The 19,886-nt window shown below is 50.9% G+C and overlaps 1 protein-coding gene across 1 annotated transcript in view; it reads right to left on the reverse strand.

The window, feature by feature from the left end:
- Positions 1–19,886, reverse strand: part of LOC130563821 (uncharacterized) — a 60,916-nt gene that overhangs the window by 29,970 nt on the left and 11,060 nt on the right. The window contains exon 2 of the mRNA XM_057349606.1: positions 18,223–18,355. Within this exon, the coding sequence (XP_057205589.1) occupies positions 18,223–18,355 (133 nt within the window). The remainder of the gene's footprint in view (positions 1–18,222; positions 18,356–19,886) is intronic.

The following is a 19,886-nucleotide window of genomic DNA, read 5'->3' on the forward strand; positions in this document are numbered from 1 at the left end:
AGGGCCCGCGCGATCACCTTGTTCGCCCGAGAGCGAGGTCGGTGAAGCCGCGGAGTTCCTGCATAAGCGCTGGGTCGGTCTTACCCTCGTGGAGCTCTCTCCGCGCATTGGTCTGCAGGAAGGCCATAGCATGGAGAGAGGGGACAGCTTGGCCCGCAGCAGAGTAAGTTCTCGACACCTCAGATGCTGAAAAGCCTACGTGCTTTGGACGGGAGTTTAGGTCGAGCCCCGGGGGACATCGACGTATCCTCTAGCTGCCCCACCATCGAGGGAAGAATGGGTGATGGAACTAGTTGACGTGTACGCGCCGAAGGGGGCGTTCCAGGTCATACTAGGTTCCTCATGCACTTCCGGGGGAACACGGCACTGAGGGCGAGTGCGGCTTGGAGCCGCTCTCAAGCCCGATGTACCGTGTATCCAGCCGCGAGCGTTGGGAGAGGCAGTGCGGTGCACCGCAACCCAAAGCCGGCGGCCCGGGAAAGCATGGCTGACATTTCGACATCCGCTTCCTCCTGATCTCGACCCCCCGAGGGAGGGACACAATGTCTCGTTCCCTCCATCAGGGAACTGAGGTTACATCCGTAACCAAGACGTTCAACTTTCTGTCGGTCTCTCGACGTTGTGTCGAACCGACAGATGGGGTTCCTATGGAAAATGCAGCGCAGTGCCGTGTCACAATCTCTAGCGAAGCGACGGTGACTGGCCTGGGCGTGTCAGACGTGAGCGCTACCGCGAAATTGTAACCTACCAGTGGATAGTGTCTGAAGCACTAGGTCCGGTTAGAGCTATGCGTAGATAACTCAGTTGGTACCCGGCCTAAGGGGGCAGGGCTTCTCTGCCCAGCCGGCCTGCAGGAGGGGCTTAGTGATGGATGGAATGCCTGTTCTTTGCCCAGTGGGGGAAGAAGGGAGGCGAAAATAGCACGCTGACCCACCTAGGAGGGGGGAAGGCGCTTTCGCAGGCGTATGCCCTACCGGCGGCCGGTCTTACCTGATGCCCTGCAAGACTCGAGCTGACACCGCTTTCATGCGGAGGCTGTAGAACCTCACGAAGGTGTTGGGCGTAGCCCAACCCGCAGCTCTGCAGATGTCTGCCAGAGAGGAGCCTTCAGCCAGTGCCCACGAGGAGGCTATACTCGGGGTAGAGTGAGCTCTCCCTGCCAGTGGGCACGGGCGGTCTTGGGACTGGTACGCCGTAGCGACGGCGTCCATGATCCAGTGCGCCAATCTCTGTTTTGAGACAGCCCTCCCCTTCTGCTGACCTCCAAAACAGACAAAGAGCTGCTCAGAGCTCCTGAAGCTCTGTGTGCGGTCCAAGTAGAGGCGCAATGTAGTAGAGGTCCAAGTAGAGGCGCAAAAGGACAGCACGTTCCCAATCGAGCAACTCCGCGGGTCTTCTATTCGAGAAGAGCACCAGGACGAGAAGAGGCACCACTTATAGGCTTATAGCCGCCTAATGGCCAGGGTCCTAGCCTGAGTGATGGTCTCAACCACCGCAGGGGGTAGGCCACTCAGGATGTCCTCGTCCCGTCCAGGGGCCAGACATGGAGGTTCCAGAGGTCTGGCCTGGGATGCCATAACGTGCCCTTCCCCTGGGAAAGCAGGTCCTTCGTCAGGGGAATCGGCCAGGGGGAGTTGTCGTTAATGCATTAGCTCCGAGAACCAAGTCCGGTTGGGCCATTACGGCGCAACTAGTAGCACTTGATGCTCTTCTTCCCTGACCTTGCACAGGACCTGAGCAATGAGGCTCACTGGGGGGAAGGCGTACTTCCGCTAGTACCGCGGCCAGCTGCACGCTAGAGCATCCGTGCTGAGGGGGGCCTCGGACAGAGAGTACCATAGCGGGCAATGGGTGGTGTCCGGAGAGGTGAACAGGTCTACCTGTGCCTGCCCGAACTTCACCCAAATGAGCTGGACTGCGCAGGGGTGGAGTCGCCACTCTCCGCGAGGCGTCGACTGACAAGAGAGCGTGTCGGCTTTCTAGTTCAGGTTGCCTGGGATGTGTGTGGCTTGCAGTGACTTCGTCACCTGTTGACTCTACAGAAGGAGGTATCGGGCGAGTTGTGATAACTGCCTTGAGCGAATACCACCCTGGTGTTTGATATACCAGGTACAGATCTGAACAATTTTAGACTAATTTCAAACCTCCCTTTTGTTGCTAAAATACTTGAGTCTCATTTAGAGAAACACAATCTTTATGAGAAGTTTCAATCTGGTTTCTGTCCCTCTCACAGTACAGAAACAGCACTTTTAAAAGTGGTTAATGATCTCCTTAAGGTTTCTGATTCAGGTGCCCGCAGTATCCTGGTTCTCCTTGATCTGAGTGCAGCTTTTGATACTGTTTGCCACTCTGTACTTCTTTCTCGACTATCTGCTATAGGTATCAATGGTGTTGTTCTTCAGTGGCTAACATCATATCTATCGGATAGACAGCAATTTGTTAGGATAGATAAGAATCGATCTTGCACTGTCACTATTTCCCGTGGTGTACCCCAAGGTTCCGTACTTGGTCCTCTTTTATTTCTCATTTATGTGTTGCCATTGGGTCAGATCACCAGACGTCATGGTCTCAATTTTCATAGTTACGCTGATGATATTCAAATCTATTTTACAGTTAAACCAAGCTCAGTTTGCCCATCCCCTTCTATTGTTTTCTGTCTTCAAGAACTTAAAACCTGGATGTCAGATAACTTTCTACAACTAAATGCAGACAAAACCGAAATCCTGCTGGTTGGCCCTAAATCACAGAGCTCCTCCCAGCATGACTTCTTCATAGATATCGTTGGTGTCCATATTAGGCCCTCAACAACTGTGCGGAATTTGGGATTGTTGTTTGACTCTGCGTTATGCTTTGATTCACACATTGGTCATATAATTAAATTGTGCTTTTATCAACTGCGAAATATTGTTCGTATACGTCCCTCACTTAATTTTGCAGATGCTGAAACTATTATCCATGCTTTTATAACCTCGAGATTGGACTACTGTAACTCCTTATATAGCGGCTTACCTGCCAAAGTTATTAATCGTCTCCAAATGGTGCAAAACTCTGCTGCTCGAGTTCTTACATTTAATAAAAAATCTGCGCATATCACTCCCATCCTTCACGTGCCCAAATGTATTCAGTTCAAACTCTTAGTTTTAGTTTATAAGGCCCATAATGACCTCGCACCTCAATGTCTAGTTGAGCAATGTCTAGTGCAACCATATGTTCCTGCACGGACTCTCAGATCTAGCAATGATAACTTGCTTGTTGTGCCCAAGTATAAACTCTCTAGGGTGGGTGGCAGAGCCTTCTGTATTATAGGCCCTAAGCTATAGAATAAGCTGCCCCATAATGTTCGTGCCGCCTCCTCTCTCCAGACCTTTAAGTCTCAACTTTAAACTCATCTATTCACTTTGTTCTCTAAATAACTCTACTAACTCTATGCTTCCCCTTTCATCAACTTTCATCATATGATTGCAAGACCTTTTATTGTTAATTAACTGTAGTTTCTTGTTGTCAGCACTTGTTTGTATGATTGTTCCCTCTGATTGTTTGGTGTATTATGTTTGCCAATTGCTTGTATTACTTTGCAAAGTGACCTTGGGTTCTTGAAAGGCGCTATAAAAATATATTATTATTATTATTATATACGCTACGGCAGTTGTGCTGTCCGACCGGATCAGCACGTGCTTGTCCTACAACGAGAGGTTGTAGCCTCTTTAGTGCAAGTAGCACAGCCAACAACTCTAGGCAGTTCATATGCCAGTGCAGGCGTCTGTCATCACCACAACGCGCCTCGAAACCTACCCGAGAGGGACCCCTGTCCGTAGAAAGGTCATTGAAGTCCATGGGGTTAGGGTGCGTCAGCAGAGAGGCATGATGACCATACGCCTGCTGCCTGTGTGCCACACTCTCCAGGGAACTCGACTCTGTAGCCAGTGTTGGAGCGGTCTCATGTGCATCAACCCGAGGGGTATCACCCCCGCCGAGGATGCCATGTGTCCCAGGAGCCTCTGAAATTGTTTCGGGGGACCGCTGACTGCACCTCGACGCACCCGTCTCGCAAGGGGGGGGCTGGTTGGTGTTACTGTCGAGCCACGGCGGCCTTGCTCACCCCCCCGCCCGTCGGGGGGGCGCGAGACCCGCATGAGGTGGGTTCTCGACAGTAAAGAAGCAGTCCTCCGTGCCGCGACTCGGCCGCCTCGGCCGTCGAGTCCCGTGCACTGTCTGCTTCCCGGCAGCCCTGGTCCTCTTCGACGCCCTCCAGCTCTGGCGCCCCCCACTCAGGCGGCCCCCCTGGAGGAGACAGCGAAGAGGAGACCATCGCCCCATCAGCAGCCGCAGCGAAGCGGCCCTCATGGGAAGACCTCAGGAGGATCGAGGCTACCATTGGGCCCGACCCCAGCCACATCGCTGGGAAGTCGGATAGGGACGGATCCTGCCCCGTCTCTCCATCTGCTGGCCCCCTCCGGGGGGCTAGCGCCCACTTAATCTCTAAGGAGAGTTTCCTCTCTCTCTGGGTTATCACAGCCGCTACCACCCTCTGCACGACGGTGAACGGCAAACTCGACGTTGCGTCATGGTGAAGCGCAATGTCGAATATTAGCACCAGCCCTCAGCACTCTCAGTCAGACAGTGGGTTGAGCTGCGCAGTCGCCAGGCAGGAAAAACAGCAGAGCCGATCTCCTCCCCGGGGGACCTCCCCCTGCAAGGAATCTGTACTGCTAGCCATCGAACCACCACCCGGGGGGACGATGAAAAAGATTGTGCCTTTAGTCCCTGTCTCATTTCTGGGAGCCTGTCCGGCTTCCCAGACTGTCAGGCTGGCTAGGGAAGACGATCCGTCTCGGCTACGCGATCCAGTCACCTCACGCCCGCCAAGTTCAGCATCCAATATACCTCAGTCAGAGGCTAGGATGTTCTCGTACTTCGGGCCGAGGCCGCCACCCTTCTGGTGAAGGGAGTGATCGAGCCCGTCTCACCAGCCGAGATGTTCAGCAGGTTTTACAGCCTGTACTTCATTGTCCCCAAGAAAGGCGGGGGGTTGCGCCCTATCTTGGGTCTGTGTGTTCTGAACAGGCACCTACACCTACACAGTAGCTGCCTTTCAGGTTGATCACGCAGAAGCGCATCCTGACGTCCGTCAGGTGTCAGGACTGGTTCATGGCAATCGACCTGAAGGATGCGTACTTCATGTCTCGTTCCTCCCTCGACATCGGCCGTTCCGACGGTTCGTGTTCGAGGGATGGGCATATCAGTACAGGGTCCTCCCCTTCGGTCTGTCCCTGTCTCCACGAGTCTTTACGAAGGTCGTGGAAGCCGCCCTCCTTCCCCTTAGGGAAGGAGGTGTGCGGGTACTAAACTATCTCGACGACTGGGTCAGTTTGGTGCACTCTCGAGATCTGTTGTGTACACACAGGGACCTGGTGCTCCGGCACCTAGATCGGTGGGGCTACAGGTCAACTGAGAAGAGCAAGCTCTCCCCGGTGCAGAGCGTCCTCTTTCTCGGTAGGGAACTCGACTCTGTCCTCATGAGCGGCCCTGCTCACCCCCCGCGGGGGGCGCGAGACCCGCGACGAGGAAGCCCGCACCCACGCGGCCTCCCAGAGGCAGTGCGACTAACTACAGAGCACACCCGATCAGTGTTGAACTGCCTGAAGCATTCAGACAGTCAGCGGTCCCCCTGAAACAATTTCAGAGGCTCTTGGGATACATGGCATCCTCGGCGGGGGTGGTCCCCCTCGGGTCTATGCACATGCGACTGTTCCAACACTGGCTACAGAGTCAAGTTCCTTGGAGAGCGTGGCACACCGGCAGCAGGCGTTTTGGTCGCACTCTTTCTGCCGACACACCCTAACCCCCTGGTCTCCATGACCTTCTTGGGGTTGGGGTGCCATGTGCAAACGGGCAAGCAGTGTCGGGGCGGTGGACGGGCCCCCGCCTGCGTTGGCATTTCAACTGCCTAGAGTTGTTGGTTGTGCTACTTGCATTGAGGAGGCTACTACCTCTCGTGCAGGGCAGGCACGTGCTAGTCCGGTCGGACAGTACAGCTGCTGTGGCGTATATCATTGGATTCGCACCCATTGTGTTGCACCCATGAGAACAGCGAGACATGTCACAATGGAGAAATTTGCTCTTTTAGAAAGGAAATTTGCTCGAACACCTCCGGAACTGCCGAGACGCCCAGGGGAGAGTCACTGCAGGAAGGGACCTTCCGCTTTCCACGTCGTAGATTCCAGCAGAAAAATGATCACCAAAGATCGTATAGAAGCTCATCAGATGCGTAGGCTCTGAAGAACAAAAGGTGAATGAATGAGCACGCCGGCTTCCCTCTTATACCCGGACATCCGGGGAGGAGTCCGGCATGCAAATTTCATTCTCAAGACAAACCCCATTCTGTCGGTTCGACACAACGTCGAGAGACCGACAGAAAGGGAACAGGTGTAAACTAATTAATAACTATGGAAACAAATGAGGAAACACATAACTAAACCAAGACAAAACATAACATGACCGTGACAGTGACAATGACGTCGCATTAACTGATATGTTTTGCTGCACTTAATGTTGAAACATATTGTCGCTGTATCGGATTTGAATATAGCCAAAAACTGAATCTGATGGTCAAAAGCTGTGTTGCATGTGAACTCGGAGCACCTGAGAAAACCGAAAAGGTGAGAATAAAAATGGCATTGAGCATTCTGGCAGTGTTTTCGGAGTGGTATCCGGTGCGCAGGGTAAATTTACTGAGGACTTCACGAGTAAGAGGTAAGCAGAAGTCAGGGCGACAGGGATGGGATTTTTCAAAGCCTTTGATGAGGAGTGAGATTTGGGGGTTAATGAAAGCGGGGTACTGACGACCGAAAATTCATTTGTGTATTAAGAAGTGTATTCCGCTTAGGTACACTTTGACAGTGCCTGGTTGGGACTTCTTAACGTGATGAAGAAAAGTTGCGAAAGAAGAAATGGCGAGGAAGGAAAAGTTGGAAAAATGTAACTGGTTATGAAGGTGAAAAGACTTAAAACATTTCCAGGCAGGTAAGTACGACTGGTGTGATCTGGGGAAACGGCTTGGAGTATGAGGTGGGTAAAAAGATTATGGTGATGCTGGAGAGGGTGGTTTACTGGAAAATCATTTCTAGAACTGGGGTCTGCATAAAGTGCCAACTTCCTGAATTTCTGAAAGGCAAAACGGGAGAGAGCGTCAGCATTTTTTTTTTTAGAACCGGGATTGTGAACTGCTTTAATTGTGTACTGGTAACAAGCAGAGGACCAGATTAGAAGTCTGAGGAATGGTATTAATTCATGCAAATTAGATCTGCCTTTGTTAATGCAACAGAATGTGGATACATTGTCACAATGGAAAAGAATGTTTTTGGAGACCCATTCTCTCCCCCACAAGATGGCTGCTGTGATGATTGGGTACAGATCGAACAGTGCAGAAGAATAAACAGGCTGGTCTAAATTGCTGAGCTCGTGGGGCCAGGTCGAAGTGAACCAGCTGTCCTAAAACAAACCCCAGCTGAAACCAGGGGACGGGGATATTGGGTGTTGGGGATACGTGGTCATCATAAAAGAAAGTAAAACCGTTTCACTGATTAAGAAATACGAGCCAGAGATTTAAATCTGATCTAGATTCGGCATTTAAGGTGATTAGGTTGTTTAATCCGGGGACGGAGGTAGCTAGAGAAAGGAGATGGGACATGAAGGGGCATTCTTGGGGCACGATTCTCATGGCAAAGTTAAGGTGGCCGGGCAAAGAGAGTGTAGGTAATGATTTGGATAACAGAGATAATTCTGTCAATTTTTTTCTTTAGAGAGCGAAGCTTAGAATTTGGCTCCAAAGAGATGCCAGATATGCCAGAAATCGGGGTTTATAGGCATGACCTTGAAGGCTGATATCGATTTTGACTAAGCATGCCCTGCGGTCTTTATCCGGTGGATTGCTTGATCTACGTCATGGTAATATAATGAAAACTCGGACAGACAGTTTAAGCTATTAACGCTGGGGAAGAAGCATTCTTGGGGTGTGGAGAGGTCTATAATAATGTGCTTTTTTCCAGAGAATTTTCTGGTGGCTATACCAAGGGGGTTGATGTGGTCAGGGCCGGCCCGTGGCATAGGCGACATAGGACGTTGCCTATGGCGCAAAATGACCAGAGGGGCGCCAGACGAGAGCGCAAAAACGCGACATGTGAACAGCTTCTTGCATCATGACGTGATTATGATTAACTATGATTGATAATCGTAATGCATTAATTATGCATGTGTAACGGAGAGTGCAGGGAAACGTCACTCCACAACTTCAAGAAATGACCCTATTACTTATGTTAGACTGTGGCCTTGTGGTTGAAGTGCCTGCTTCCCATTTGGGACTCATTGCCTGTTTTAAAGAGTAAGTAGCATATGATTTTTAAGGTCCTACTTTGGTTTATGGAGTGTCCAACAACAAGTTTATGTACATACAAGGTGTAAAAACACTATTATGTCGTAATAATAGGCAGTTATTCTTACCATACTTCTTGTCTGACTCTCAAATGATTCGTTCTGCGATTCATCCGTCTAGTCCCCTCCTATCCGCTAGCCTAGTGTCATGTGATTGGTCAGATGGTGTAGTCTGTTGTGATTGGTCAAACGCGTTCATCATGTGTCGCAAATGGAATGCCTACCATCATTACTGGATTACGGTTTACCGGTGGTTGGATGTCATATATATTATATTTGTAGATAGAGATGGCGGGGATTTTACTTTAACAGTTTGAGCCCGAGTCTGACGAAGAAGCATCCAAAGACGCTAATCCACAAGAAACTCCACCACGACTGGAGCAGGATGTTTCTCAGTGGCAAGTGACAACACTTTGTCATCAAAACTTCCAGTGTGACAACTGTTTTTGATTAGCAGGTGCGTAGTGGTCATTCCTGGACTGTGGCTCCTAAGAGGTTGATTTGACAGGGTCGGTAGGATTCTGGGCATGACTGGAACTGTATTTTTTTTTTCTCGATTAGAGTTTTGGGTTCCTCGCCACCGTTTGCATACTGTTTTTGAACTATCTGCCTGACCGGGGGGGCTGCTTTAGAATTTTAAAGTTTTACTTAATTACTATTGCATATAGGAATTTATAGTCTGTTATATTTGACCTGTGCTTCTCTCTCCTTTATCCTAAATGTGTGCTCTCACTGAGCGTGTGTGTGTGTGCGTACTTGTCTGTGTACGTACGTGTGTGTGTGTGTTGTGTGTGTGTGCGTGCGCATCCGTGTGTGTGTGTGTGTCTCTATGTCTATGTGTGTTAGTACGTGTGCATATTGTGTGTGTGGAGTGTTTTGTATGTGGGTATGTCTGCCTTCTGTGTTTTCAACCTTTTCTTGTTTCTGCAGGTACAACTTTAATTATTTTGCTTATAGTCAATATGTCTCATGTACAGTTGCTTTGTAACAATGAAAATTGTAAATAAAGTTTAGTTGAGTTGAGTTGAACGAGTGATCAACAGATGGCACAGGAGATATTGCGGCAGCCAAGGAAAACTCTGTTGTAGAGTTCGAGATCCAGGGCTCCCTAATACAGGCATTGATTCCAGTGGCCGACTCTTGTGGCGCATTTGGCAGAAACCAATTTGTGGTATGTGTAAATGTGGCTGCCACTGAATGGAAGAGATGAATATGAAATTATGTAAAGATGATCATTGAGTTATTTTTGTCTATTAGGGAAAGTTGAGCAAATAATTACTGTATATTTACCAAAAGTTAGCACGAGCTGGGGGAAAGAAAGGATGCAATTGGAATTAGATTGCGAATCTTTGATAGTAACCGAAAACGCACCACAGTCCAGAGAACGATGGCAGTCTTTTCTTAGAATGGGGGATAGGAGGAAAGCGAGGTCCACGTCTGTATCTGTATTTGAGAGCGAAGGAGATTGGAGACAGGTGAAGATTCCATGGCAATGGCATGGGCAGGCATGTAAGATTGAGGGTGAGCTGAAGAGTCACCTTTAATGTAAGGGTCTGAGGGGGATCAGACCCGGCATATGATCTCCTTTCGTTGCGTTTTTTCATTGCAACGGCACTGTGCGAGTGCCGTCAAGGGCTCTCTGGGTGGAGGCTGGTAGAGCAGCTGAAGGAGTCTGACCGGATTGGGAGCTGAGGTAAAGGGCATACAGTTGATCTTTGGTTTGTCTTCTTGGAAAGAAAATGTTTGCTGCTGTGAGGGGGTGCCGAGGATGGGATAGAAGATGATCCTGATGACATCGGAAGGACTGCAGGGCTGGGATGACGTTGAGGTTCGGAGGTGCCTTGCCGGAGGCGAGGAAGCATGCCCTCTATGGCAGTGCCTGGAAGAATTGGTAGGAGGACAGCAAGAAGGGCATCCTCTTTCCACGTCATTCTGCAGGGCAACGGGACCGGAGGTGGAAGGTCCGCTGGTGGGATCAACAGCGGGTGAAGATTCTGCATCGCTGGAATGTTTAGGCTCCTCCCAAACCTACGTTTAGAACGTCATTTCTGATATCTCAAAGAAGCTAAGCGTCTCTATCCACGGCAGGTCAGGTGGGCTTTCTCTTCACCCTGTTCCAGTTAAAGATTGCATATAGACCTGGTTCTAAGAATGATAAGGCGGATGCTCATAGATATCAAATCGTCTTGGTTACGGATGTAACCTCGGTTCCCTGATGGAGGGAACGAGACGTTGTGTCGAACCGACAGAATGGGGTTCCTATGGAAGACGCCACAGCACTGAGCCGCGTCACAATCTCTGCGGAGCGACGTTGACTGGCCTGGGCGAGTCAGACGAACACGCTAGCGCAAAATTATGACCTTCCAGTGGAGAGGAAGGGGGACCCAGAGCTTTCCACAAAAAGTTGGGAAGGCCCCTAACGCCGGCCGTCACGGGCGGAGGCCTGATTCTCTAAATGGCGAGAAGCCGCCCGGCACCGTACGGGCCACTGGGTAAGCATTATTCCCCCTGGGGGAAAAACGCTGCAGAGGCCACTACCTACCGTAGGGAGGAATTAGTGGAGACACCACATGGTCTCTCCATCAGGGGAGAACTCATGGGAGGAATGTGCGGACTGCAGGAGTTAACCGCAAGGTGGGAGTCCACCTGGGGAGGTCATGGGTTGCCAAGGTGGGAACCATTCATGAGGATACATCAGACGGAACAGCCCACGGAGGGGGTGTTACCACGTCTGGAGCACTAGGTCCAGTTAGAGCTATGTGGGAATAACTCAACTGTTCCCCGGCCTAAGGGGGCAGGGCTGCTCTGCCCAGCCTGTCCCCTGGAAGGGTGCTTAGTGATGGATGGAATGCCTATTCTTTACCCTTGGGGAAAGAAGTGAGGCTGGATCGCCACTGCTCCCCCCGAAGGGGGAAGGGCTTCCGCAGGCGTACGCCCAACGGCTGCCGGTCCTACCTGTTGCCCTGCAGGATGCGGGCTGACACCGGTTCAACGCGGAGGTTGTAGAACCTCGCGAAGGTATTGGGCGTAGCCCAACCCGCAGCTCTTCAGATGTCTGCCAGAGAGGCGCCCTGAGCCAGTGCCCACGAGGAGGCGACATCCCGAGTGGAGTGCGCCTTAACTCCTAAGGGGCAGGGGCGATCTTGCGACCGGTATGCCAAGGATATGGCATCCACGATCCATTGCGCCAGTCTCTGTTTGGAGACAGCTCTCCCCTTCTGCTGACCTCCAAAACAGACAAAGAGCTGCTCAGAGCTTCTGAAGCCCTGCGTGCGGTCCAAGTAGAGGCGCAGTGCGCGTACTGGACACAACATGGAAGGGGTTGGGTCTTCCTCCCCGGTGGGGAGCGCCTGCAAGTTCACCACCTGGTCCCGGAAGGGAGTGGTGGGAACCTTGGGCACGTAGCCGAGCCGTGGTCTCAGGATAACGTGAGAGTCTCCAGGCCCGAATTCTAGGCAACCCGAGGACACAGAGAATGCTTGTAGGTCCCCTACCCTCTTGAAGGAGGCGAGCGCTACCAGGAGGGCCGTCTTTATCGACAGGCGAGAAAGAACGGCCTCTCCCAGGGGCTCGAAGGGGGGCCTCTGGAGGCCCTCCTGGACCACTTCGAGGTCCCAAGAGGGTACGGGGCGCGGGCGAGGCGGATTCAACCGTCTCGCGCCCCTCAGGAACCCTGGTGACCAGGTCGTGCTGCCCTCGAGACTTACCAGCAACTGGGTCGTGATGTGTGGCTATAGCGGCAACATACACTTTCAGTGTGGAAGGGGAGAGGTTCTTCTCAAGTCTCTCCTGGAGAAAGGACAGTACGTACCTGATCGAGCATCTCTGTGGGTCTTCTCCGTGAGAAGAGCACCAAGACGAGAAGATGCGCCACTTGAAGGCATACAGTCTCCTAGTGGCCGGAGCCCTAGCCTGTATGAGGGTCTCTACCACCGCCGAGGGTAGGTCGCTCAGGATCTCCTCGTCCCGTCCAGGGGCCAGACATCGGCCAGGGGGGAGTTGTTGTCAGGCTCACCAGCTCTGAGAACCAAGTCCGGTTGGGCCAATAGGGCGCAACTAGTAGCACTTGATGCTCTTCTTCCCTGACCTTGCACAGGGTCTGTGCAATGAGGCTCACTGGGGGGAAGGCGTACTTCCTCTTGTCCCGTGGCCAGCTGTGCGCAAGGGCATCCGTACCGAGGGGACCGTCGGATAGGGAGTACCAAAGCGGACAATGGGTGGAGTCCGGGGAGGCAAACAGGTCCACCTGTGCCCGACGAACTGCTCCCATATGAGCTGAACCGCGTGAGGGTGGAGTTGCCACTCTCCGCGAGGTGACCACTGACGAGAGAGCCTGTCTGCTGTCTGGTTCAGGTCGCCCGGGATGTGTATGGCTTGCAGGGAACTGATCACCTGCTGACTCCACAGGAGGAGGCATTGGGCGAGTCGTGTTAGCTGCCGTGATCGAATACCACCCTGGTGGTTGATATACGCCACGGCAGCTGTGCTGTCCGACCGGACCAGCACGTGTCTGCCCTGCACGAAGGGTTGGAACCTCTTCAGCGCAAGTAGCACAGCCCACAACTCTAGGCAGTTGATGTGCCATCGCAGGCGGGGGCCCGTCCACCGCCCCGCTACTGCGTGCCCGTTGCACACAGCACCCCAGCCCTGAAGGGAGGCATCCGTCGTTACCACGACGTGTCTTGATACCTGCCCTAGGGGGACCCCTCCCGTAGGAAGGCCATCGACGACCAAGGGGTCAGGGTGCGCCGACAGAAGGACTTGATGACCATACGCCTGCTGCCGGTGTGCCACGCTCTCCAAGGAACCCAACTCTGTAGCCAGTGTTCCCAACTCTGGAGCGGTCGCATGTGCATCAACCCGAGGAGGACCACCCCCGCCGAGGATGCCATGTGCCCCAGGAGCCTCTGAAAATGTTTCAGGGAGACCGCCGGCTGCCTGAAAACCTTCAGGCAGCGTAACACTGACCGGTCACGCTCTGTAGTCAGTCGTGCTGTCATGGAGACAGAGTCGAGTTCCATACCGAGAAAGGAGATGCTCTGCGCGGGGGAGAGCTTGCTCTTTTCCCAGTTGACCTGTAGCCCCAACCGATCTAGGTGCCGGAGCACCAGGTCCCTGTGTGTACCCAACAGATCTCGCGAGTGAGCCAAGACGAGCCAGTCGTCGAGATAGTTGAGTACCCGCACACCTTCTTCCTTGAGGGGAAGAAGGGCGGCCTCCACGACCTTCGTAAAGACACGTGGAGACAGGGACAGACCGAAGGGGAGGACCCTGTACTGATATGCCTGTCCCTCGAACGCGAACCGCAGGAACGGCCGGTGTCGAGGGAGGATCGAGACATGAAAGTACGCGTCCTTCAGGTCGATTGCCATGAACCAATCCTGACGCCTGACCGACGCCAGGATGCGCTTTTGCGTGACCATCCTGAAAGGCAGCTTGTGTAGGTGCCTGTTCAGAACACGCAGATCCAAGATAGGGCGCAACCCCCCGCCTTTCTTGGGGACAATGAAGTACGGGCTGTAGAACCCGCTGAACATCTCGGCCAGTGGGACGGGCTCGATCGCTCCCTTCACCAGAAGGGAGGCGACCTCCGCCCGAAGCACGGGGGCATCCCTGCCTCTGACTGAGGTAAAGAGGACGCCCCGGAACTTGGGCGGACGTTTCGCAAACTGAATCGCGTAGCCGAGACGGATCGTCTTCCTCAGCCAACCTGACAGTCTGGGAAGCTGAGACCAGGCACCCAGAAACTGTGACAGGGGGACTAGAGGTTTGATCTGCTTCATCGTCCCCCCGGAGGGTGGTTCGATGGCTAGCAGTACGGATTCCTTGCCGAGGGAGGACCCCCGGGGAGGAGATCGGCTCTGCTGTTTTTCCTGCCTGGCGATTGTCTGGCTCGACGCACTGTCTGTCTGAGAGTGCTGAAGGCCAGTGTTTATACTCGACATTGCGCTTCGCCATGACGCAACGTCGAGTTGCCGTCCACCGTCGACCAGAGGGTGGGAACTCAACTCAACTTTATTTTTATTTATTTATATAGCGCTTTTACAATTTCACGGCTGTGAAAACCCAGAGAGAGAGGAAACTCTTTTCGTGAGGAAGTGGGCGCTGGCCCCCCGGGGTGATTTGGTGATTTTGATACCAGCTGATGGTAGGATGGGGCAGGAACCGTCCCTATCCGATCCAGCGATGTGGTGGCTGGAATCGGGCCCGATGGTATTCTCAATCTCCCTGGGGTCTCTCCGTCAGGGCCGCTTCTGCTTCCGCGACGGCTGCTGACGGGGAGGCGGTTTCCTCTTCGACGTCCTTCTCCGGGAGGCAGCCTGAGAAGGGGGCACTGGAGCCGGATCCGGAGTCGAAGACGTCTGGGGCTGGCTGGAAGCAGACTCCGCTCGGGATCTCGGAGGCCTGACGATGGCCGAGTCACGGCGGGGCAAGATGTGCTTGATAGCCTCCGTCTGCTTCTTCACTGTTGAAAACTGCTGAGAGAAATCCTCAACGGTGTCCCAAACAGCCCTCCCTGCGAGATGGGGGCGTCGAGAAAGCGAACCTTCTCAGCGTCCCGCATCTGCGCAAGGTTGAGCCAGAGGTGCCCCTCTTGGACCACCATGGTGGACATCGCCCGACCCAAGGCCCGTGCCGTCACCTTAGTCACCCGTAGAGCGAGATCGGTTGCGGTACGGAGTTCCTGCATAACCATTGGGTCGGTCTTACCCTCGTGGAGCTCCTTCAACGCCTTGGCCTGGTGGACCTGCAGGATGGCCATAGCGTGGAGGGAGGAGGCGGCCTGACCCGCAGCCATGTAAGCCCTCGACACCAGCGATGCCGAAAACTTACACGCCTTGGATGGGAGTCTAGGCCGAGCCCTCCAGGTGGCCGCTGTCTGCGGGCATAGGTGCACCGCGACAGCACGCTCCACCTGGGGGATCTCGACATAGCCCCTGGCCGCCCCACCATCGAGGGAAGTAAGGGCGACTGAGCCTTTCTGACTGGAACGAGCCGTGAGGGGCGCGTTCCAAGTCTTACTCAGCTCCTGCAGGAAATACGGGACCGGCGCTGGGCGCGGCTTGGAGCCGCGCTCAGACCCCAGGTACCACGTATCCAACCGCGAGCGCTGGGGTAAAGGCGGTGCTGTGCACTGCAGCCCAATGCTCGTGGCGGCCCGGAAGAGCATGGTTGACATCTCAACGTCCGCCTCTTCCTGGGCTCGTCCTCCCGTGGGAGGGAGCTCCGAGGAATCGTCGGGGTCGGATGCCAAGAGGTCGCCCTCCGATGCTGTGATCGACATCTCATCTTCGTCACGCACTCCCGAGTACGTGGCGGAGGAACAAGACGGGGTAGGACCGTCTCTTAAGGGATGGTCAGACAAGCGTGACGGGGCGTGAACGGTCCGTGAGCCTGTGGCTGGCGGTCTAATGTTCACGGTGATCCCCATATCACCCCCGGTGTTAACTGAAATTGGTGGCAGGGCTGTAGTCACTGCCGTCACGGATCGGGTAACAGACGAGGTGGTGGCTTTACCCATAAAGAATACAGCCACCCGTGACCGCAACGTCTGGATAGGCATCTTCCCGCAGTGCGGGCAAAATGTATCCACGAAGGCTGCCTCAGTGTGCTGGAGACCCAAACACGTGAGACAGACATCGTGTCCATCCCCTTCCTCAATGAGCGCGTCGCACCCAAGAGAACAGCGGGACATGCCACGCTGGAGAAATTTGCTCTTTTAGAAAAAAAGTGCTCAGACACTTCTGGAACTGCCGAGACGCCCAGGGGAAAGTCGCTGCAGGAAGGGACAGTCCGCTGCACCACGTCGTAGATTCCAGCAGTATACCAGCGAAGAACTGGAAGATCAGCGAAGATCTGGAAGATCAGCGAAGACCTGGAGCTGCTCATCAGATGCGTAGGCTCTGAAGAACAAAAGGTGAATGAATGAGCACGCCGGCTTCCCTCTTATACCCGGACATCCGGGGAGGAGCCCGGCATGCAAATTTCATTCGCCAATTTTCATTGGCCTTTTCTAAATACTCAGAAGATGATAGGTTCTCAAGACAAACCCCATTCTGTCGGTTCGACACAACGTCGAGAGACCGACAGAAAGGGAACTATGCTTCTAATTACTCTAATTAATCTCTAGTGTCTATCCTAGATCCCAGAGTTTTTGTGAATCCTATTCAGTGGTACATGGAGGAAGATCCAGCCAATGCTACAGAGAATCGTCTGCTGGGTTGACTTACACTTATCTGTGGTTTACTTACTGTACCTGCACTCTTCAAACCTCCATCAACGACTTCTCTCCTGGTCTCCCTGGTTATATGTCTCTGTCACCGCCGGCTGCTGTATCAGACATTTGTATTGGTATTAACCAATCCTGAAATAAACCTGTGTTACTTATACTTACCACTTTGTTCAGTGTGTTTCCTGAAACTAATAAATGATTAGTTCATTTAGAGCAGATTAACAAGCAACAATGACAGTGTTACAGCAGATGTCACCAGATGTCATTGTGTGTGAAATATCATCCTTAATGAGATTTATTTGGAATAAAGCAGTATGCAATTACAGTGAAAACTAGGTTTTAGGAAAGATACTTTGTTGGCTAACAAACTCAAAGGTTACAAAAAATGGGCAAAATCCAGTTTCCCAGTTTCAACTCGCTGCTGATATTTGGTGCTTTGCTAGCAGGCAAGTGCATGACTGAGGCTAAATTGCAAAGAAAAAATATGTAATTTAAAAGTTAGTCTTGGCTCTTTCTTGCTGACAGGCAATTGTTTGGCTGTTATGACTTAGTTTAGAGCCGCTTTGATTTGCACACATTTGCACTAAACCAAAGCAGTATTAGAGTCACCTTTAATATAAGGGTCTGAAGGGGGTCAGACCCGGCATATTATCTCCTTTCGTTGCGTTTTCATACAGAACTTTGATCTGCCACAGACCCATCTGAGATTAGCCTTAATTTATGTATTTCATATTCTGTAGTACTAAAGGGATAGTTCACCCCCCCAAAAAAAATCTGTCATCATTTATTTTTTGACCATAAATACAGGTATGTGATTGAAAAACTTGAACATAATTGTGGGACACAAAAAAGATGGAAGAAAACATTCTTCAAAATAAGTCATACAGGTTTGGACGAGGGTGAGTGAATTATAGAATAATTTTCCTTTTTGAGTAACCTACTGTAGTATACTTTTTTATTATGGTAAGGTTTTAAAACTCCACAGTATTACTACAGTGTACTACAGTAAATACTACAATATAAATACTTACTGTGCTAAATTTAGTTTTTAGTATTTGTTAAAATTCATTTTCATGATTTACAGTTTTTTTCAACTGCTAACGAGCATTGTTTTGCAGGTTGTGGAATATGAATGAAAAAAGTGTTTTTGAATTTTGAAAAATGTGGTCACTGAATGCATTTTGTCTGAAATGTCTGAAAAATGATTCACAGTTTGGTCTGCACAGACTTCTGTTTTGCTGAATGTGTGAAGAGTTTTGAAAATGTTTCTTCAGTATTGAACAATGCTTGTTAGCAGTTGAAAAAACTGTAATAAAAACACATTATGTTTTTCATACTGTACATTAATAAATTTACCCTCTGCCTGTAACACTATTAATACCTTTTTAATATAAATTTTTTGTGTGTAGGAGCTTAAAGTAAAACTTTGTGTCATTGCTATTAATTAATTTAAAGAATACAGAACACATTCTGTGTTAGCTTAAAAACTATATGCTATCGAAGAGTGATCAGCTATGAACTTATGACTCATTCAGACATATTTGTTTGGTTGACTGTACCTGCAGGAGTGAGTGTTAAGTCCAATGGCTCCAGTGCAGAGAGAGTTGCCGGAAGCGGCAAAGAGCGACAACGCTGAAGCAGAACTTTTAATGGCGGATCTGCAGGCGATTGGCCAGGAGGACGTGAGTGGGCCTAAAAATGACATCAATACATGATTACAATGACACATACTGTATTACACTGATTACCATGCGCAAAATGACCTAATATTCAATGATAGCAGTAGGGTGTAGTTAGTTAGTTTCACTGATATTCTATTGTATACTGATAAATATACTTTCTACTCCACAAAGCAAAATTACCACCATAACTCATTATTTTTTTGGCTGAAGGAAGTTTACTGATAAAAGTCAATATTTAAAGGGATTCTTTACTACCAAATCAAAATTTCCCCATGTTTTACTCACCCTCAAGGCATCCTAACTGAATATGGTTTTCTTCCTGAAGAATAATGAAGTCGAAGTTATAATACCACATATCATTTTACTTCCAAGCGATAGAATGTGAGTGAATGGGTTTTGACTTTTTGAAGCTCCAAAAAGTGCATCCATCGATCAAATGTCGTCTTAACAAAGGTCTTCTGAAGCGAATCGATGCGTTTGTTTAAGAGAAATATCCACATTGACAACCCTATTAACGTTGATGTCTAGCTTCCTTCATCTCTTGAATGCGCATGAACCAGTGGCTTGTTTTTCTGGCAAATGATGGTGACGAGAGCTCCTGCCAGAGTAGACGCTATCCTATTGGAACAAAATGAAAAATGCAGCATTCGTCACTGGAACTTACTGCGTCATCTGCTGGAAAAACACTTACTGCGGCTGCGTCATCTGCTGGAAAAACACGCCTCTGGTTCACACGCATTTGAGAGATGACGGAAGCTAGACATCAACGTTAAAAGCGCTATCAATATGGATATTTCTCTTAAACAAACGTATCGATTCGCTTCAGAAAACCTTTGTTAAGATGACGGAGCCGTGTCGTCCAGTTCTTTGATCGATGGATGCACTTTTTGGAGCTTCAAAAAGTCAACACCCATTCTGTCAAGGATGAGGTGTGGAGAGAACCCAAGCGCAGGCAGGCGGTGGTGAAGGGGTTAACAAGAATTTTATTAAACAAACAAAAACACCCACGATGGGGAAAACTATAACAAAACACGAACTATGAACTTAGGAACAAAAAGGATGAATACAAAACAAAACACTTCCCACGAGGGGCAAAAGACTAACAAAATAAACTCGACACAACGTCTTACAAAACAACGGATGGGTAAATTAGGCAGGGCACAAAACTCACAAATGACGGACGATGCAAGCAACAGGATCTCTGGACAAGAACATGGGAGCACGACCACGGTACAAGAACACACACGTAAACGTAGTACACGCATACACAACGAATCCACGAACACAAGACAAAGAAACAAGAGGGTACATATAGGAAAGACAAATGAGGGATAACGACACGGGCAGGTGTAGAACATCAAACACTCAGGGAAACATAACGAGGAAACGAGATGGCGGGAACAGAGACGAGACACTGGAAAAACACATGAGAGGTAAAAACATAAACATCTCATGGCCTTCCCACATAAAACCCAAGGACTCTGCCCCGATCCCACCACACGACTAGAATTTCATAAACAAGACGGTGGGACCGTGACACA

The sequence above is a fragment of the Triplophysa rosa genome, linkage group LG13 (assembly GCF_024868665.1).
Source record: "Triplophysa rosa linkage group LG13, Trosa_1v2, whole genome shotgun sequence".
Taxonomy (NCBI): domain Eukaryota; kingdom Metazoa; phylum Chordata; class Actinopteri; order Cypriniformes; family Nemacheilidae; genus Triplophysa; species Triplophysa rosa.